Source organism: Vicia villosa, linkage group LG1 (genome assembly GCF_029867415.1).
Source record: "Vicia villosa cultivar HV-30 ecotype Madison, WI linkage group LG1, Vvil1.0, whole genome shotgun sequence".
NCBI classification, from domain to species: Eukaryota; Viridiplantae; Streptophyta; class Magnoliopsida; order Fabales; family Fabaceae; genus Vicia; species Vicia villosa.
In genome coordinates this window covers 73,437,658-73,460,463 of record NC_081180.1, presented here as the reverse complement: position 1 = coordinate 73,460,463, position 22,806 = coordinate 73,437,658, and the positions used below count along the sequence as shown (strand labels likewise).

The 22,806-nt window shown below is 31.4% G+C and overlaps 2 protein-coding genes across 2 annotated transcripts; both read right to left on the bottom strand.

Moving 5' to 3' along the window:
* Positions 1-3,928: 3,928 nt before the first annotated feature.
* Positions 3,929-10,063, bottom strand: LOC131641994 (phosphate transporter PHO1 homolog 1). Its single transcript, XM_058912290.1, has 14 exons — positions 9,777-10,063; positions 9,379-9,682; positions 8,525-8,903; positions 8,379-8,427; positions 8,121-8,192; positions 7,294-7,426; positions 6,627-6,747; positions 6,155-6,404; positions 5,879-5,983; positions 5,738-5,782; positions 5,498-5,650; positions 5,091-5,369; positions 4,436-4,572; positions 3,929-4,308 (listed from the first exon to the last, which is right to left on the bottom strand). Exons 1-14 carry the CDS (start codon positions 9,993-9,995, stop codon positions 4,215-4,217), a joined length of 2,340 nt encoding a protein of 779 aa, XP_058768273.1. The 5' UTR covers positions 9,996-10,063; the 3' UTR covers positions 3,929-4,214.
* Positions 10,064-21,042: 10,979 nt separating this feature from the next.
* Positions 21,043-21,558, bottom strand: LOC131645808 (uncharacterized). Its single transcript, XM_058916019.1, has one exon. It carries the CDS (start codon positions 21,556-21,558, stop codon positions 21,043-21,045), a length of 516 nt encoding a protein of 171 aa, XP_058772002.1.
* Positions 21,559-22,806: the final 1,248 nt, after the last annotated feature.

Here is a 22,806-nt window from a genome sequence, read left to right as displayed (position 1 = left end):
TTATCAATTAAATCCGTTAGATTAAGATAAAATATGATACTAAGATTTAGAGCAAATATACAATCGAGTTGACTCATGAACCTAACGAGTCGAACCATGTATAGTTCAAGTTCAGCTCATTTAGTTAACGAACTTAGTTTTTAGCTCATACTCAGCTCATTTGGTTCATGAACCTAGTTCAACGATTTAATTTTCGAATCGAGTTTCGAACTATTTTCGAGTTAGTTTGGTTCATTGCCAGCCCTACAAGCGAGCCTTGAAACGGTTGAGGGACCCATCAGAATTCAATTTCACCGAATACACCCATTTGCAGCCAATGGGTTTAACATCAGGAGGACAAGAGACAATATCCCATGTGAAATTCTCTTGAAGAGCTTGAAGTTCCTCATTCATTGCTTTTATCCAACGTACATCTTTAACAGCCTGTGAATAGCAAGTAGGAATAGATATGCTAGAGAGTGTGGCAGTCAGAGAAGTATGTGAGGAATCATACCTGTCTGGTGAATATCTATCCGGTGCTCGAGATATTCGACCAGAACGTCGTGGTTCAACCATTACAGGATCAGGTGGCGGTTCAACATCGGGAAGGGGTGTGGGAACCTGCTGTTTGTGTTTTCTGACATATACTTGACCTGGTTTATAGCGTTCTATAGATTGAGGCATAATAGAAAACTTAGGAAGAGTAACAGTATCATTCATGACAGGAGAAACACATGGAAACATAAACTGATTATCAAAAAATGTCACATTCCTAGAAATACGAAAACGATGGTTAGTGACATCATAACACACAAATCCCTTATGAGAGTGACTATACCCCATAAATGCACATTGAACAGACTGCGCTCCAAGCTTATGCCTTTCAAATGGAGGTAAGTGAACAAAACAAACACATCCAAAGGTATGTAAATCATTATAATTAGGCTGAATTTTAAAAAGACGAAAAAAAGGAGAATCGAGATCAATAACCGTAGAAGGAAGACGATTGATCAAGAAGACAGCTGTGGAAAGAGCCTCCACCCAAAATCGGGGTGGTACAGAAGCTTGAAGAAGTAAAGTGCGTGTCACATCAAGCAAATGACGATTCTTGCGTTCTGCCATCCCATTTTGTTGGGGGGTATTGGGACAAGATCGTTGAGACAAAATGCCTTTTTGTTGAAGAAATTCTTGAAACTCACGAGACATGTACTCACCACCAGAATCAGAGCGAAAAATTTTAACACTTTCATGAAATTGAGTTTCAACATATGTCAGAAATTTCTTAAACATAGAAAACACTTCAGATTTAGACCGAAGAAAATATATCCAAGTAAAACGACTATAATCATCAATAAATGTGACAAAATATTTATAGAGAGCATGAGAAACTACAGGAGACATACCCCATACATCACTATGAATCATTTCAAAACAAGAGGAAGCCCGATAAGCACCAGACGGAAAAGGAAGTGTTTTACTTTTAGCTAATTTGCAAACAGAACATGAAAGAGAGGCATTAGAAACAACATTTTTATTTCCCAACAAACCATTTTTAAATAAATGAGATAAAACAGCAGAGTTAGGATGACCCAATTTTCTATGCCAGTCCTCATAAGAATTCAAGACATTATGACAAGCAAGAGATAAATGACTAGAGATAAACTGAAGTGGAAACAGTCTTCCCACTTTAGGCCCCTTCGCAACCACCTTCCCCGACACCTGTTCCTGCACAAGGAAACCATCACGAGAAAAATTTACATTACAATTATTATCAACCAATTGACCAACAGATAATAAATTGGAAGCAAGTCCAGGTGATACAAACACATCCCGAAAGTCAGAGTTGAGGTCACCAACATTAGTGATAGAGAGAGCATTACCATCCGCAATTTGAATTTTCTGATTACCATGGTAAGAATGTAAATTGTGCAAGTATTCAGAAGAGGCTGTCATGTGATTGGATGCACCAGAGTCAAGAAACCACGGGCAGGAAACATTCGAAGACTTACCCTGAATTCCCAAGGTTGAAAGAGCGGAAAATACCATCTGTTGGATTGTTTCAGGTTGGAGAGCACCATCATTAGATGGATTGGTGATGGAAGGACCAACTGTAGAGCTTGTACTAGCAGGAAATGCTTGCACCGACCGTTGTGCTGATCGTGGAGGACGAGTGGGACAATCAGAGATAATATGGCCCCGCTGCTTGCAATAATTACAAAACTTCTTACTGCAACTCTGAGCAAAATGTCCAAATTGTTTGCATGAGAAACATTGGACATGTCGAATATCACGACCTTTACCTCTACCCTGAGGAGCATATGCAAACATAGAAGACTCAGAAATGACAACATCATGAGACATGGATCTTTGAGTAGCAAGACGTTGTTCCTCTCTGAGAAGTTCACCGACACATGTATCTAAAGAAGGAACAGGATTCCTATTCAGCAAGGCACCTCTGACAACCTCAAATTCTGCACGAAGCTTCATGAGAAATTGATCTCGCCTACTAGTATTATAGACCTCTTGGACATCCGCGAGAGAACTCTTGGGTACCTCAGCATGTATAATCGCAGAGTGTTCTGTCCACAAATTCAAAAAACCAGAATAATATTCTTGAACAGACAGATTGCCTTGTTTGTAATTGGCAATGTCTAGCTCCAACTGAAAACGTTTGGTCGCATTGTCTAGGTTATAGATACGCTTCAAGTAGTTCCACATTTCTTGAGCAGTTGAAAAAGATCGCAAATTATTAATCATGTGAGGATCAATAGTACCGAGAATCCAAGTGATAATCTGAGCATCTTCTATTTCCCATGCATCTAAGTCAGTTGTCTCTAACGGTGCCAAAGAGACATCGTCCAAGTGACTCCATAATCCTTTCCCTTTGACATACATTCGAAACTGAAATTCCCAAACAAGATAATTCTTTCCGGTAAAACAAACACAAATATGATCTCTCTCTTTTTCGGAAGTCATAATATCAGAGATGACTTAAGAACAATTTTGTTAACGTAACAATTTTGTTAACGTGAAACAAGAAACACCAACAGAACACTGAAGAATACTTGCCGACACCAAATCAACACCCCAATTCAGGATACTCGCCGACACCAAATCAAAACCCTAATTCAGGATACTCGCCGACACCAAATCAAAACCCTAATTCAGAATACTTGCCGACACCAAATCAAAACCCTAATTCAGAATACTTGCCGACACCGATACGAGAACACGATCAAAGCAAACACAATTTGCAAACAAGGAGGAATAACAAAATTGTAACTTATGAGCACTACCAGAAACACGATTGTAAGCACCAGAGATTAGAATCGCAATCTTGGAAGAGATTACCGAGAACCGAGATGATTTCAATTACCGAGAAACGAGATCTACCGAGATGATTTCAAGAGCGACCCAGTGGGGTGTCGCTGAATAAAGCCAAGATTAACCTAAGACTCACAGGTTTGATCGAAAACCTGATACCATGTCAATAATTCTTGGCTTCATGCTTTTCTTATTATTATTTCTCGTATATATAAAGGTTACAGGGCTATATCGGTAATTACACTAAATAAATACATTTAAACTAATTCCTATTCACATCTTGTACACTAATGAGTTCATAAACACCCAATTGCTTAAAATAAAATAAGTATGTGTAACCAGTATAACGCAATTATTGGTCTAATGGAATAATTAATTTAAAAACAAATTATAATTAGGAATTAGTTATGCAAAATTGCACTCTCAATACCCAAGTATTTCATCCGTTATTAATATATTATTGTTATTAAAAGAAATTATTAGAAACTCACGCTCATAGCTATAAGTACATGAGTTTAAATCTTAAAAGTAATGTCATTCAATTTAACATTATCGACTTAACATTAAAAAAAAAAAAGTAATGTCAATATCAAAAAAGAAGTGATTAATCTACTAGAAGACAAGATGCCACTAGGATATTAAGTATCATTACACTTTCTGATTAAATTTAATTAATCTACTAGAAGACAAGATGTCACTAGGATATTAAGTATCATTACAATTTCTCATTAAATTTTTATTTACTGTTAATGAAAATTGTGTATACATATGTGGATGATGTTCCTACAATCCACTGAAAAAAAATAATCAAGTTGATCAAATGTTACATCAACAAGAATGAGGATAACTAATCTTCTCCATGAAGTGTTGGAATCATCCAAATGCTACATTAATGCCAATTGGCATCATTATTAGTCTTCTTCATCCTCCACTTCATGAAATGGTAGTGGCACTGTCTTCACTGCCCTAAACTTTCCAGCATTATTTAGATGCTCATTCTCCAATCTGAATCAAATAAATAATTTGTTTTTATTGAAGAAAAAAACATTTGAAAGTGATGTATCATATGCAAATGGTACAAGTGTCAAACAAAACAAATTAAGCATTTTGTGTTGTCATAGAGATTCTGTACCTGTAGAAATTCCATAGTCCTCTTCTAATTACTTCAAGTGCTGCTAAAAATAAGCTTGTTACTCTATAGTCAACATTTTCAAAACTTGAATGGAGCACAGTTTGCAACCAAGCAAGCCTCAGAGTGATATTTAATACCTGCATAAGCAAAACATTTGGTTATTTATATCAGACCCAGACACATCTTTAATCTGAAACGTCGGTACTATATAATATTATAATCTTCTATACGTGTCAATATTGTGTCAATGTCTAATATAATGTATCAGACACCATACACATCTTTAATCTGAGGTACAAGTATTACATAATGTTATAATGTTTTGTAGGTGTCAATATTGTTTCAATGTCTGATACATACAATGTATTAGATACCAGACACACCTTCAATCTAAAGTATCGATACTACATAGTATTATAATCTTTTGTACATGTCAAGTCTCAATGTCTGATATAATGTATCAGATACCAGACACAATCAATCTAAAATGTCGGTACTACATAGTATTATAATATTTTATACATGTCCATATTGTGTCAATGTCTGATAATTGATATAATGTATCAGACATCAGACATGCCTTTAATCTGAAGTGTCGGTACTATATAGTATTATAATATACTAATTTGAGAGAAAAATGGTATGATTTATGTACCATGGATAAGTAGTAAATGACTTTTCTTCTTAGCATTAATTCATTCCTTAACCAAGGATTCTTGGAGTTCATTTGTAGTAAACCCCAATCCTTAACAAAGTCCCAATACAATTGGTACAAAGTTGCAACACTTGACATGATCACAACAACACATAACCATCCAACACTTTTATCTTTTTCATAAGCAACTTTAGCTCCTGCAGCTAACATAGCTGAAACATATTTCCCTAGATTGATAAGGTGACTTGTCTCCCCTTCATCAAACCATCTCCTTGCACACTAGAAACAAATTAAGAAACATCAATTAGTTCTCCGCATTTCTTAATCGAAAGAGTGAAAGTGTCGCAACTCATTAACCATCCACTTGAACGCAATTAAACACGATTTTTTAAAGAAAGGTATTTTACCTGCATTGCTCTCCAATAATATGGAAGAAAGGACACTGCATAAGCAAAATCTCTGTAGTTTTTCACTCTCATGCAGTATCCATAATCTTGAGTCTTGTAGCTCCCAGTTATATAGTAACATACCATAAACTCTAAGTTCCTTAGCATTGGAACCTATAAAGAAATTATGTAGCCATTAATATAATTGTTATTTTTTGTAACTCTAAGTTCTCTATACTTTTCTATACAATATTTTTTTACCTGACTGCAAAGTTGATCAGCCATAAAAAAGTCCAGCATCACAACCTAGGAAGAGAAATAGAAAATCCATTGAGATTATGACCAAAACAATATTTCGTTACGATTTAACCAAAAAAATGTTATTGTTTTACTTCTATGTACCTTATAAAGGGGTGACCAAATTATGTTTCTTATCACACGGAGGAAGTGGTAACGACTTGACCGATATATAATGTTGAAAGGGCAAACAAGTAATAGTAAGAATGCCTGCACATGTAATAAATACGATAAGATATTATGTTACGTTTTAGACGATAACATCTTACTCTGATGAGATATGATTGAATGCACGTGTATAAACTTATTTATAGTGTTAAATGCGCATTTTTTGAATTTGTAACAATGATGTTGATGCGATGTACAAAATCGATAACTTACGAGGAAGAGTAGGCCTTGAAGGAATTGAACTTGTGCATAGGTATACCCTTTTGTGAGTAGAGTCAAATGAAAAAACAAGACTCCAACCACAGCAGTCATTGACATTGTACAAATCAAGAATACATCTCTGTACTTTAGTTCCTTAGTCGGGGCCATCTCGAAAATAAATTTGTAGTTTATACGAGTCTTTCTCCACGCGAAAATGTTGCATCCGTAGAGGAAGAAATGTAGAAACATGAGACTGAACACACTGCATAATCATAAAGAAACATATGACTTATTTTCCGCTCAAGTAGTACCGTTGATATAACATATATGAAACATTGTTTTAAAAATCAGACCAGGGATCAAACCGTGGTTCCATCCAGTTCTAATAGAATAAGAATGGATCGCGGTTGAACCAAACGACCGGTCTGGTTTTGAAAACACTAATATGAAAACAATGCGATGAAATTAAAGCCCTTTTAGTTACCTAAGCACAGGGTAGACAGTTTCCATGTAGAGTGAATTTTGGTGTCTTTTGTAGAGTCCAGTAAGATGAGCCATTAGAACATATCCAACAAAAAGTGCCAAAAAGCATCCGGTAAATAGTCCTGAATTTATAAGAAAGATTCAGTTAATTTTGGTTGTAACTTGTTAAGGAATTTGTTAACACATTCTAATTCAAATGACAAAAACTGATATTGTTAGGTTGAATGCCAACACCAGAGTTTGAACCCTAACTCACGATTGAATCTATGAGTTTCTAGTAGTTATTACCTCTTCGTCTACGTATAAAAAAAAACTTCTTAATGTGTATCTCTATTAAACTCCATAAGTTTCTATAGACAAATTGAATTTCTATGACATTTGAATTTCTTAATGTGCATCCCTGAGTTTACACAACATTTCTATGACATTTGAATTTGTAAAAAGGACATCAAATATTTTAAAAAAAGTGAACAAAATTATAAAGTCATGATGTTGAGAAAAGTGGGATCAGTTGAGGAGCTAGTGACTAAAGGGGTCCATGACTCCATTTTTTTTGTTTTCTTTGGAAGCTAGTGATCACAATGCAAACAAACCTAAAGGCTCTTTAACACAATGATTCATAAATACAAACACAAGATAAAATAAAAAAGAGGCTAAAAGTTACTCACCAATGAAGAAAGTTAAAGCATGTGATTCTTTCCTATGATGAATTGGTCTAAGGTATTTCATTGCCTTTCTATGATCATCTTTAGCAAAGTTCTTGACAAATAATTCCTCCACTTCATCCATTAGCTTGACCACCTACCATGTTTAGAACAAACAAGTTAATAAAGATGGTTAGCAAAGTCCAAAATAAAACTACTTTCTAAATGTCGCACATAATATGAATTTTGTTAAAATATCAAAAGTGTAAGGTGACCATGGTTTTAAAGTGCGGTATTCAACCGAAATTGCGGCCACAATATTATTGATGCGGTAGTCTCCGCAGCCACATCAGATCACAAGTGCAGTGTGATTTGAAATCACACATCCTTTCACATTAGAGACTGTATCAGACAATTTCACCCAAGTTTCTTAAAACATTTTCGTCAAAAATCAAAATTTAAAACCCGAAAATTCAATTTACTTATGAAATTTTTTAACATTAAAGTGTTGTTTAAAGGTGTATTCCAAACTCTTCTCAATCAAAATTCACGATGTAACGGCCGCAATGCGGATCTCAACACCCGTAACTGCAACCATAATTTAAAACCAAGAAAGTGACAAATATTTAGACAAACATATCTAGTTTTTATGTGCTTGATTCTAGGCCATGTTTTGTTGCAGACATGTAACATATGATTTTTGGCCACTTAATATTGTTGGTAACACATTGAGTTGCAAGGATACTAGTAGTGGCCAACATCTCAACATGATAATATATTCTTCATTAAAGATTGACATGATGGGAGCAAGATTTTTTTCTCATGGTTTTGATTGTGTGTTTATTGCTTACCTTGTCTGAGTTGTTGAAATATGAACTCTCAACTACTTTGAGATAGATTGGAAGAATTTGCTTTTCCGTGACCTGAAAATGAAGAAATCATAATTAAACGAAGTGATAATAACTATTAGAAACTCACACACATTCATGAATACCAGGGTTCAAACCCTGGTGATGGCGTCTAACCTAACAATATCGACTTCTGCCATTTGAGTTAAGATTTGGAGAGACTTATATTACACACTTTTAGTACTATCTAATTTACTTTACCTTATCAAATTTCTTCAAAATCTTTAGAAATGCAAGCAGGTTCAAGTTCCTAAAATATCAACAAGATGAAGCAAACATGATTATTTTTCACATCAAATTCAACACTTAATTTAACTTCATTATAAAAACAAAAAGCTAAACTATACCTAAAATCATTCAAATATCCTAAGCCCTTATAAAGCTCAATGAAGCCACCTCTGATCATTTTTTCAGCATGATGTAACCTTGTTTTGTTAAGATGAAGAACACCATTTTCAGGATTAGATTTCTTTGAAGACTGGTTGAACAAATCTTCCATCACAAGGTAACTAATTTCTGATAAAGTTTGTGAAGGAGTTGTCAAAGGAATGTTTATCTTCACATTCTTTCCTTTGGAACTAACCATATGGCCAGATAATGTCCTCAGTTTACCATCCACCCATTTCAAATTCATTGATTTTTCCTCTTCATTTGATTGAGTGAAGTCCTCTTCTATTTTCTCCAAATCACATGTTTGCTCTCTGCTGCTCCTAACAGAGTCATCCTCTGTAGCCAGAATACAAAATATTATATCACCGACATTTCTTGATACGTATAAATCAACAACTTTAAAAAAATATATGTTCAACGTTCAGTATATTTCCGAGTCTGACACAACACTAACACATTTGATTACATTTAATCATTTCTATTTTTTAAAATTATATACGTCGTTTTAGTGTTAATGTCGTGATTGGTGTCTGTGTCAGCATTTCGTACCAGAGTGACCATATAAACCATTTATGAGACTACTCTAATTATTACATGCTTATTGTATTTATCACGTAAGTGTTTATGTATAATTTATTTTTAAAATATTTCCATACAAGTTATAACCATTTTTATAAGTTGTGTCTTATAGAGAATTTATAGAAATAAGCCAAAAAATAATTTTCACAGGCTCATCCAAACAGCTCACATATGTTATAAACACACTAAATGTTCACATTGTTAAAATTAAAAGATAAGGTTGATAACATACCACTACTAGAAAATGTGCATGAGACAGATTCTTCCTCCTTGGAATATTGAGAAGAGCTTCCTTTATTTTTCTTCTCCATGAATGCAGATTTGAGCTCAATAAGAATATCCATTTGTTTCTTCAATGACTCTCCTCTATCTAGAAACTCTTTCTCCTTTGTCCTATAGAACTTATTCACCTTGTTAAGGTTTTGGTCTAAACATGCAAAAAATTCCTTAGTTGCATCAGTGTCAGCAAATTGCTCCAACAATTGTGTCTCATACGTATCGCCTTTACTTGTTGAAGAAACAAGTTTCCTATGAACCTAAAAAAAATAAACAAAAGAAATTATGAGTCAAATAATTTAAAAAATAGTATTAATTTTCATATTTCATAATCTTATAAAATAAAAAGTTTACTTGAATTGGTTCATGGTCTCTTTGGCGATGTCCGAATAAAGAGAATTTTCGTAGTAATGAAAAGGGTGAAGATATCATTTGGTGATTGTTTGGTTCATTGTTGATATTGTTAAGAACTTGAATTCTTTTAATATCCTTCTTAAGTTGGCAATAATCTACAAAAGCTTCTTTCCATTCAGGAATGACTTGTCCTTCAAATTGCTTTGAGAATTTCACCATTTTTCGCTCTTTGTTTCTATGAGTGATGATGAGTTTCTTTGTTGATGAGTGATGAATGAAAACACAAGATGATATTTATATATGTTGAAAGAAAAAAAGGAGTTTGTTTGGTTGATATGCTGGTTCTGATGCTGTAAAGCACAATTCTATAATATCCTTAGATACTTATGCTTCAAAACGGATGGAATTAGGATGATATGGTGGCTAGTTTATGCCGGAAAGTGACCGTACCGCGCCACCGGATATGATCACTTCACAGCCAACATAGGTTCTCATCAAGATTCTGAAAGAGTGTTCTGAATTTAAAGTGATTTGGATTGGACACTAATTCTACTATTCAAAATGCATGCAGAGAGAAAATGACCATGTTTTCTTTTTCATATATAAAAATCTACGCGAGTTAAAAAATCACATGCTCACGAGCATTTCAAACGTCTTCATAATTAGAAAACGCAGACAGACAGACGTTTTCAGGCTCAGAAGATGTAGACAGACGTCTTTAAACTCAAAAAAACATAGACAAATAAACAAATATTTTCGGGTTGAGAAGGTGCAGATATACGGAATTATTTAAATATTATCTATTAATAAGATTTGCACGATATTTCTTAGTCTCGGAACGAAACTAAATCATTAGAGTGGTGATGTTGTTGTCACATAAAGATGGCCACATATTAATTTACAAGCAAAAGATGTGTTACTAAAGAATCAAAGGTAGTTTTGATTTTGGATAGATTTTACATGTGATAGTGTTCAATATGTTTAAGTCAAAAAATTGATCATGCTTGTAAAGCTTAGCTTATTGGTTAAATTGTGTATGCTACCACATAAAGGAGTGTTTTAATTAGACCAACTTGATTTCCACTAATTATTGTTGATAAGTGGAAAAAGTTTCAATTATTTCCATGATCTCCACTTCATTTTGCAACTTCTTTAATTATTTATTTGTTTTCAATATGTCCACTATAATATTCTTGGTTTGAAAAAAGTGAGAGTGTTCTATATATATTTTAATGCTTGATCAAATAATTTCAATTTAATATTTTAAAAAAATTAATTTAAAGTACAGTATACTTTTAATATATAAGCAAATGGTAGGCTATTTGATTATAGAATTATAAATTTAACCAATCTAAATTTGATGCGCATGATATAATTTAATTCATATATATATATATATATATATATATATATATATATATATATATATATATATATATATATATATATATATATATATATATATATATATATATATATATATATATATATATATATATATATATATATATATATATATATATGGCGCATATCAAGTGAGAGCATTTTTTAAATGAGAGATGAGAGGAAGAAATATCAACCATTGGATTCGTCAAGAGAGAGAATGTTAATGCATTAATGAGGCTATTAATTTCTCTCTCTTGATAAATTCAATGATTGATATTTCTTCCTCTCATCTCTCATTTAAAAATGCTCTCACTTGATATGCTCATATATATATATATATATATATATATATATATATATATATATATATATATATATATATATATATATATATATATATATATATATATATATATATATATATATATATATATATATATATATATATATATAAAGGGCCGAAGCCCGAATGTTGAATATTTTTTACAATATGTAATAAATAATTATGTTTATCTTTTTTAAAGATTAAATTTATAAAAGATATCAATTGTCAATAAATTTACAACTACAGTCAATTTTTGGTTTTGTTTTACTTTAATGAATTCTATATCTAAGAAAATAAAATTATTGTTAAATAAAAATATTCAATAGGGAAAGACATTGAATTTAATAAGGTGGATGACACTTCTATCTTTAAACTTGATAAGAAGGATTACGGTTCGATCCCTGTAACTGCAATTAAGAAAGAGTTAAAACTACTTAATGTTAAAATTGACCTATAAACTTAATTATTCGATTTATGGACCAAATACTATGGTGAAAACTAAAAAAAAAATTCAAACGAGTCAACTCACATTACTTCATTTGACTCTTATTAACTTGTCGGATTAACTATGAAGTTGATTTTATGGCCGACCGACGAGTTGGCATGTTAAAATTTTGTTAAAAAATTTAAAATAAAATGTTTCAAGAAACAATTGTAGACCAGGGTAAAAAAAGTTAATAAATAAAAAACAACTAGAAAAGTTAAATATGTAAACAATGAGACTAATAAAAATATGGAAATTATTCATTCATATTTATTATTCAAAAATCTAAAATAAGTTACTTTTTTTCTTCATTTCTTCTAAGTGGGTCAAGTAAATGCGACAAATGGAAAATTGATTAGAATTTATAAAAAAAATAAAATTGGAAAAATAACTCTTTTATTTACTTAAATTCGAATAAAAATCCACCTTATCATTATCATATTTTTTTAGCCATTAGACAAAATGGACAAATAAGCGGTGACATTTTCAAATAAACAACCTTCCATCTAAAATGAAAGATTAAATAGGGTGATCCGACGAGGCCAACCCATTTTTCATCTAAAATAAGATGGACAAACTAACCAACCCAGTATATTTCATCTCACTTTGTTATGAAATTATACCTCGTACCTTTACTATTAGAGTTTAAAGGAAGTGCATTGAGAGTGTAAACAAACTTTATACATACATTCAATCAAAATTTTTACATTTGCTATGTCATATTAATTTTTTAAATTAAAATTATGTTTTAATTGGATGCATGGTTGTGATTGGTTGACAGTGTAAAAATATTTTACACTGTCAGTGCATATCCCTTTTTCTCTTACTATTATCCCTTTACCTCTACATTTTTTAAAATATTCCAATTCTATTCTTTTAATTTATAAAATAATTTTATTATTTAATATTTACCATTTTATACGCCTACCAAAGTGCATCGGATAACTTGCAATCAAATTATCCGATTTGTAATTTTTCTTTACCGGATAACTTGCAGTCAAGTTATCTGGTTTGTAATTTTTCTTCACCGGATAACTTGCAGTCAAGTTATCCGGTTTGTAATTTTTCTTCACCGGATAACTTGCAGTCAAGTTATCCGGTTTGTAATATTATAGATAACGATTTTATTTATTTTTGGCAACGGTTTTTTCTTGTTGCCTAAACTTTTTTATTTTTTATTTTATTTACTTTTGGCCACGGTTGTTCCTTGTTACCTAATTTTTTTTTTTAATTTTCGGGTTAGTTAAAAACTATGCACCATCATCATTTTTAAATGGTTTTAGATTTTTTCCTAACAAATCTTTCATGTTTCCATCATATTTTGACTTCATTCAAAATCCAAATTAATTTCTAAAAAAAAAAGACTCAATTTAATTCCTTACAAAATTTAACCATACCATATTAGTCCCTCTATTAATATTTTCTCAAATCAATTTATTTCTTTGTTTTAAACCGTGAGTGAAATGTCACGTTAAATTTATTTTTTATTTTTTATTTTTTATTTTTTAATTACTAAATTCATTTTAATTTGTAAATTCAATTTTATTTTTAAACAACACTTATTTAAAAATATCAAAAAGAAATCCAAAGACCTTTAAACCACATCATATATCTTTACCACTAGGTCGATGTACATTAGTGATAGATAATTCTCATAATTTATAGTAATATTAAATAATTCTGAAGTTAAAACAAAAATACGCCAATGCACATTGGTGATAGAAAATTTTCATGATTTATAGTAATATTATATAATTTTTTAATTTGAAAGAAATACAAAATTTGTAACCATTAATCTCGAACCCAAGTCCTTTAAATTTAAATGGTAGTCACATTGAACTGATCAATTGTTAATATTTCTAATGATGAATTTTTAAATTAATAATTCATGATAAATATTTATTTTTTTACTTTTTTGCAAGTTTCAATAAGTATTTTGTTATTTTAAATAATACATAAATTTAAAAATAAAATTAATAAAATTTAAATCCTAAAAATAATTAATCAAATAGATATAAATTAAATGATATTTAATAGAAATTAAATAACACATAAATTAATATTTATTTATTTCAAATTAAATAATAATTAATTAATTTAATAGTAATTTATTTAATTAATAAAATAATTAATTAATTCAAATTGAATATTTAATTAATTATTAAAATAATCAATTAATTCAAATTAAATAACTAATCAGTTAAAAAAATAATTTTTAAAAACATTTAATTAATTCAAATATAATAATAATAAATAAGTTTGATAGTAATTTAATTAAATATTAATTTATTTATTTCTATTTCATTAATTATATTTAGGATTTACATTTTATTAATTTTTAAAAATTTGTGTATTATTTAAAATAAGTAAATAAATAAATAAGTAAATGTTTATTATGAATTATTAAGTTAAGAATTAATCATCAGAAATATTAACAATAGAAATTGATTGCTATAGTTGTAAAGTGATTATCATTTAGTCTAAAGAAACTTAGATTTGTATTTTTTATTTTAAATTCAAAATTGTTTAATATTACTACGAACTATGAAAAGTATTTGATAGTAATATACACTAATTTAGTGGTAAAAACATAGGATAGGATGTGGCTTAAATGTGACATTCTAATTTCTAACAATTTAAATATATGTTTTCTTTCATTTTATCACTTAAAATTCTAAGACATATTACAACATATTTGTATTGAAATTGGACAAGCTTTTTAACTGATGTCCTACATAGACGTCAACCAAGCAGAGTAAATATATATGAAATATAAACACCATAGTACATTTCATTTCAATATCAATTTAAGAATAATTTGAATAAATTAAAAAATTACAATAAAATATGTTAAATTAAATCCTAACCAAAATTAAAATAATAGAATATAATAACTAAAATAAAATTCAAATAATTAAGAATATCTAAATTAAATAAATTAGAATATAAAAAAATAAATAATACAATATAATTAATTAAACAACAAAAAATAAAGTCGAGTTGAACTACTACAAACAATCCATAATTGACAACAACAAATAGACTTGAAGGATGATATTTTTTTTAAATTTTGGTATCCGGTCTTGCGACCGACTAATTCAAGAGGACAAATCCCACCGTCCACTAGCGGGAGTCTCGTTTAAAGTTAAAGCAGAGTTCTGTAGAGTCTGGTCCAACACAAGGATTGTTAGCACCTAGTAGGATTCAAACTCAGGACTTTGAGAGGAGCACACTCTCAAGACCCAAGCCTCCACCACTAGACCAATCCTTGAGAATTAACTTGAACGATAACTAATATTGACTTGGACAACGTGATTAAGATTGAAAGAGACGGCATGATAATGATGAAGTGTGGTTGAAAGAAAAATTATAACGGAGTGACAAAATTAAGAAGTTTGTATAATTATAAAAAACACAAAATTATTTTTTGTGATTGAGAAATGTATATTAAGTTTCGATATTAAGATATAAACTTTTTTTAAAAAATGGCCAATTTGATGTAGTTTTTTGAACCGGACGGTTTTATAAAACTGACTCCAATTCTTTGATTCGAATGGTTTTGGATGGTTCAATTCAGTTTTTATTCCGGTTTTGACCCACTAGCAATTTTAAAAGATTGACCCAACCAAATTTATTTTTGATTCCCAATTCAATCGATTGAACAACCGATTCGATCCGATTTTGAAAATATTGATAAAAACTGAGCGAAACATACATTAAAAAGGGTTTTTGCCCTCTAAATATTATTTTATGAATGGTGTGTCCAAATATCGATATACTTATTTAGTCATTTCTTGCTTTATATATATATATATATATATATATATATATATATATATATATATATATATATATATATATATATATATATATATATATATATATATATATATATATATATATATATATATATATATAAAATTACTTTGGTGTGCAAAATGAGAGAATTTTATAATTTCTTTTTTTTTTAGCAAAGCAAAACTAACTTCTTTCATTATTAATTAAAGATTCAATACAAGGAGGAATATTATAGATACGACTACGTCTAGCCCAAGAATTAGCCGCCTTTGCTAACGAATGGGCGACCATATTCGCTTGACGCTTTATAATTTCTTAAAGTTTGAGAGAAACACTAAAAATATAATGAATCATCCTCACAAAGTAACTAGTAATGACAAGTTGAAAAAGATACAACTTATTCATAAAAGATGATGGGTTAAATGGATCGACATGACCAACTCAACCCATTTTGATAAGTTATAACAATAGTCACTATTAATTCACTATTACTGTGACTGTATTTCCACTGTATTAAATTGTATACACGAGTAATTGATCCTTGTAGAATAAGATTTAATATAGTCACTATTAAACGTTTTATATACAGAGCAAAATCTTGCTCACTATTTTTTAGAATATTTGTACCTGACTACTGAGCTGGAGCATATTGAGCTTCTAGCCATTTTTATTCAATTTGTTGTGGAATAATTTATCCATACAGCATATAGAATGTACTTAGGATAAAAAAGGATAATTAGGTAAAAAAAAATAAAAATATTCCTTAGTTTTATTCCTTGGTTCCATGTTCTATACCTTAGTCTACTCTCTTTCAGACATGATATAGACTTATCATAAGAATGATATAGACTTATCATAAGATTTGTAAAAAAATAATAATAAAAAACAAAAAAAATCAAAATTTAGAGTTATGTGGAAGAGATTTATAATAATTCTTAATCAATTTAATTATATTATTATAGTTTTAAATTTAAAATTTAGAATTTAGAGTTTAGATAAATTAAAGGTAGGCTATCTTAATGAGAGAATATTATATAATTATGTGTAGTGATTATTTATTCAAAATAACATGAAGATAAAAGATATTCAAACATCATTGATTTTAGTCTTTAGACATAAACTTATACCAACAGTGTTTTTTTTTTTTTTTTTTGACTCAAAACCAACAGTATTGGTCAAGGATTATACAGGATTGCAAAATGACCACTGTGATTGTACAGAACCGTCAGCGTCTTTATGACAGCTTACTCAAATATACCCTTCTCTTTATTTGCTCATTCTTTTTTTCGGGAGAAACTCTCTTATCACATTTTATTTTTTGGGTTTTTACTTTTTATGCACCATGTGTGCTTTAGAAAATGTCACTTTATTTTCATATATGTACCTTTAGAAATACTTTTTTTTATATTTGCGTAAAAATCTTCTGTAGATACATATACAGAAAACTTCTTTAAGTTTATATACGGAATAAATCAGATACAGAATAGCAGAAAAACAATATTTGCAACGATAAAAACAACATTCATAGATTAAAATCGGCATTACATCGATAATTTCAACAGCAAATTAAACAGTACATTTCAATAGCCCATTGGACACTTGCACGTCTCTAAGATTTGCTCGACCATTCTTTGCACCGTTGCTACGAACTCGAGCGGGATTTTCTCTTTAAAACTGAAATACGTTCGCCACATCGCCAAAACATCCGCTCGGTTCTTGAGCTCAGAGTTGCTGTAAACGACGTTCCCTCTGTTGTCAAATGAAGGTGAACATACTCGAGCTTTACAACCTTTCGTTTGTCACCGTAAGATAGACGGTAGTGGATTTCGTCAATGATAACATCGAGCGAGGTGTACTCGTTGAGTTTGAACGTCCGTCTGGGTCTTCTTGTAACACCCCAAATCTACCCGATAAATTATACGGAAAATCAGAGTATAAATTCCAAACAAATTCATTTGAGGTGTCACATATTCGTCATTCGAAAACAATTACGGCTTATTTACCTTCGTATAGATACATAGCACAGGAATTTAAAATGATAATTTAATTAATCTTCGAAATCATTTTATCAAAATAAACATTTTTAACTCGCAGCGGAACTCACAAAACTTCTCTATTTTCAGTTTAATCATCATAGCATCTTCACAAATAACTTTGAGTCACAACCAAAGTAAAACATCACTAAAATTCAGCAAACATAACAAATAATAAAGCAATCGTTTATCCCCCCGAGTGCTACGTATCAGAGCGACCACCGACTCGACTCACAATGTCTAAATCTTCATCACAGCTATCACCTGCACGTTACCAGTATAAAGGTAACGGCGAAACAAAAGAAAGGGGTGAGATATCAAACCATATAAATAGGGTGATGATAAACAGTATATTCAGGTTCAAGTTATAATATTTATCACTTTGCGGTATAATCATTACCGTCTAATTTACTTCACCGTTTTAAATAAAAAAAACACACGTCACAATATCTCACATATCTCATATTCATAATACACAACGATTCACATCAGTTCACACATCACAACGCATAAACTCATAATCACACAAATGAAATGCGACTCTAACAAATGCACATGCATGTGGTACCCAGGGCTTCAGCCCCCATCGCCAATTGCCAGATAATAGAGGCATCAAAACAGGCATAAGCCTTCGTCGCTGTTTTGCCAATCCAGGCCGTCGCTACAACATGCAATTCATGAGACACTATGACATGCAACAAATCACAATCAATCACAAAACAACGTCGCATAAGGCATTCGCCTACATCGCTAAAATATATCAATAATTATTGATAAACAATCGTCACCTTAAATCCTGTGCTTCGCAATAATTCACAAAAACTCACCGCAACATCGCAATATATCACACGACAACTCAACAACAATAATTCATCACAAATAATTCACGCAAGCATCGCCATACTTCACAAAACTCACAAAAATACGTCACGTCGCAACATCACCAAAAATACCGCAAGCACAACGGTTATCGAATTATTCCCGAACACTCCTAATTTTATTCTATATTATTAACTTGTAAAAAATTATAACGATATATAATTATAACTCGACAGAGTTTCCAAGGAACTTTAAACAACTCTACAATAATCCTTACAACTCTAAAGTGACCAAAAATCCTCTACTGATAACTCTTACATATAAGAGTAACTCTTATAAACCTAATGGTCTGACTTAAGTAATAATAGAACAACTCTAAAGGGTCAAATACCTTCAATTTTAATCTTTACAGCTTATTAGACTTAACTCTAAATATCTCGGAAGCACTCTGACAATCCTATTGACAACTCTAATAAAATAGAAAATTACCTAAGTTGGCCAAATAACTCAATATTATCTCTTACTCAAAGGTCCTAAGAATATTATTATTATAATTATTATTAGAAAACTATACTTAGAATTCTCCATTAACATGTTAGTAACCTACATATACTGCTAATGAATTTTATATATGTTCCCGCTACAGTATATATCAAAGTGACATCACAGTACCATGAGAGTGGCATATCTTATAAAGTTAGTTGTATCGTGTCGCTACAGTATGTTGGTAATTTGAAGTGCTAGAATATAATTATCATATATATAACTATCAATGTGACACTAATTTATACAAACCACTTTGCCATATATAATATCAATGTGACACTAATATCAAATCGCTACAGAAAAATAATCATAAGGTTACACTCCCCTTTCTCTCAATTAATACATTGAAGGGCACCCGTCCTGGACGTGTGGGACGCCCGCCACCAATCATAGTGGGTATTCCCCACTTTCAATGCTTACGGGACGTCCGTCCCTGCTATGTGGCCTCCGTCCCTTTATATTTTCTTCTTTCAGATTTAATTTTTTTTTTATTCCGGTCTCAGTATTCCACGCCGACACGATTTCAACAAATTTCAATTTCAAAAGAATCCAACACCACAACATCATCAATTAATTCTCAACACAGAAAATCACTTATCGATTATAATTCACCGACAGTGCAATTCAATACCACACATGAACCATTTCTACAAACAATTTCTAGAAAATTCACACAACAACATCACAAACACCAAAAATCATACCAATACACAAAGATAATATTAATTTCCTAAACCCCACATACGGTCCATCATATCCCCGTTTATAGAGCAAGAACCCCACCCTTACCTTGTATTCGGAGTCCGCTCTACAATTCCGGTCGAATCCAAGTTTTCCGGCTTCGCGTAATTCTTCCGTTTTTCTCTTCAAGGCATATTTCTCGTATCTCTTTTCTTTTCCTCTTCTCTGCACAAACACTTCCACGTTCTCTTCTCTTCTCTACAAACCCTTATTTTGTTTTACTGATGCCCAAAACCTAATATTTTCCTTTTACTTCACAATATTATTATTATTATCACAAACTCCTTAATGGGCCTATATTCACACCTCCAAACTACTAATGTCACCAACCAAGTTAATTAAACAAATACTCCAATAAATTAATAATATCCCTGATATTATTTCTCCGATTAACCAACGAATTTAATCTGACTTTCCATTCAACCGCTCGAACGATATAATAATTCACTTACATTCCTTAGATTAATTCCGGTAAATTCCCAACTTCGACAATTTCAATTAATTAAATCCTTAATTAATTTAATTAACCAATTAATTAAATTTGGGGCGTTACACTTCTACCATCGGAGTAGGAGACACTTGCGACATACCAACGGACGTTGTACTTATATTGAGACATATTTGTGTTTGTGTGAAATACAACATTAGAAACTCCAAAATTATAGAAAACTTAGGTGAATATGGACCATCCATTTTCTGTCACAGAATGTTCCGTAGGTATATCCACGGAAGGAACCTAGATATTTTGTTTCCATAGGTGAACCTACGAAAAAAACTCATAATTTGCAAATTTTCCGTAGATACATCTATGAAACTTTCCCTATTAGTTTATTTAGCATAACAGAATTATAATGTAGTCCAGAATTTAAAAAGACATAAACACATACTAAACCTTCCATTAGAATTTATAATTGACAAAAAATGATTATATTTCAATGTTAAAGAGTGCATATATTACACTTTAAAACTACAAAACACATCAAAATAACTATCGCCGGCTAAATCTATTGGTGGTTCTAATTTTGAATTGTCCTTATTTGATTCATTTTCGATGTTGTTGAATCTTTCAAATTCGTGCATCCTATCAACAAAAAGATCCGGCAACGTCTTGGCATCTTTGATATGATGAAGCACTCATTCCGGTGACGTAGGAGGTATGGGGCATCTCGGTTTCAAGTAAACTTGCACAAAATGACTCGAATTTGAAAGCCATCCAATACACATGATGTGATCATTTGGATTTGTTGATGGTGCGGTGTGGAGAGGGAAGAAGGTTTCCAAAAAACCATAACGTGTCAAGTCAATGCACACACTATCATACGCGCATGCAATAAGATGTCCCATTTTCAAGAATCTCATCCATTTTGACACCGGCGCATAAGCGCCCAACCAAGGAACAAGAGCTTCGTTAACCGCTTCAAATTTAACTTCTTCTCCATATAACCGCATGTACGAGTCTTTATGCTTCTTTAACTCTTGGATAAGTTGATAACGGGCAAGAGTATGGCTATCTTTTCCATTACCAAACAACCCCGAGACAGCCCGGTAACCGCATTTACCGTCCCCTGCAACATTGACGATCCGCTCAATGTATTTGTGCATAAAAATCAGCATCTCTTTGATGAATGGAATTTTTGGTGGAATAGGCATCTCTTCGATGATTGGAATTTTTGGTGGAATAGGTGTCGGAGGCGGTTTGCTTATGCAAGCTCCTTTGTTTGAATTTGTTTGAGATTTTTGAGATTTAGGAGTCGGTGAGTCGGGAAAAAGTTTATCAATGTGCTCACATTATGAAGGAGCCCATGTAGTCGAGTTGTCATTCGATGTAGGCTTCAATTTCTTCAGAGCACCCTTTGTCTTAATCGGTTTGAGAAGGTGGTTTCATGTCGGTTGTTTCGGGATACCCAATCTTGTCGCACCATTATCCGATCTTCCTATTACCACACCACAGCCAAGGTTAGTTGCATTCCTACGAATCCATGTGAGCATGCTTTCACGATCATCAAACTCTTGCTTGTTATTAAAGTCACTGCTGACATCTACCGCATTTACGACTACCCCTTCAACATTGGAGAAACATCAACTAAATAAACTAATTCTTTTGAGATATTATTGAGGTGCACCATACCTATTTGTAAATAATAACACAAAATCACAAGACTGTTGGAAAAAACAGCACAGACACATTCTGTAGATGCACCTCTGGAACGTGTGCATCTTCAACATGTTCCGTAGATGTACCTACAAAAGCAACGTTACTTGTTTTGACAGAAAATTGATGCATAATGTGAGCAATGCAATGGACAAAGATGATTATTTACCTGAAACTCATTCTTCTCTTGCTTCCTTTGATTTATTGCACCAAAAACTAGGAGTTTTGGAGTGAAAAATAATATTGATGATGTAGGGTTTTTAGGTTGTGGAGAAGTGAGTGTTGAAGAAGAAATGTAACAATGGGGGAGTGATCATGCTGGTTCAAACTATATCAGATCCTTCCGTAGAAGCATCAACGGAAAATTCTGGCGCTAAGCCGTTTCGTAGATACACCTACGAAAAAATCCATGAACTGAATTAATTTATATTTTTCCCAACGTTCACTAATTTAAAACACTTCCGAAGATGCACCTCCAGAATAATTCAATTTTTGGCAAAAAAAAGTGACTCCAAATGTGTATCTACGAAAACAGTAGACAAAATTGAAATTTTGTCAAATACCTAAGAGAATCAAATGGTGCATTGAAAATTTCTCTTTTTCTTTCTTTCTATAATTTTAAATGTTTTATGTTTTGAAAAATGTTCAATAACATGTTTAATGTTTTCTAAAATATATGTACGTGAATTATAAGTGTGTAAAATATTAAATGAACAGTATTTCAAAATTGAGCTGCACTGAAAAAA

Coding starts and splice junctions, on each gene's coding strand:
- LOC131641994 (XM_058912290.1), bottom strand. CDS start 9,995: ATGGTGAAATTCTCAAAGCAATTTGAAGGACAAGTCATTCCTGAATGG. Junction 6,748..7,293: donor TGCTTTAACTTTCTTCATTG/GTGAGTAACTTT, acceptor TTATAAATTCAG/GACTATTTACCGGATGCTTT. Junction 4,573..5,090: donor TCATTTACTACTTATCCATG/GTACATAAATCA, acceptor TTGCTTATGCAG/GTATTAAATATCACTCTGAG.
- LOC131645808 (XM_058916019.1), bottom strand. CDS start 21,558: ATGCCTATTCCACCAAAAATTCCATTCATCAAAGAGATGCTGATTTTT.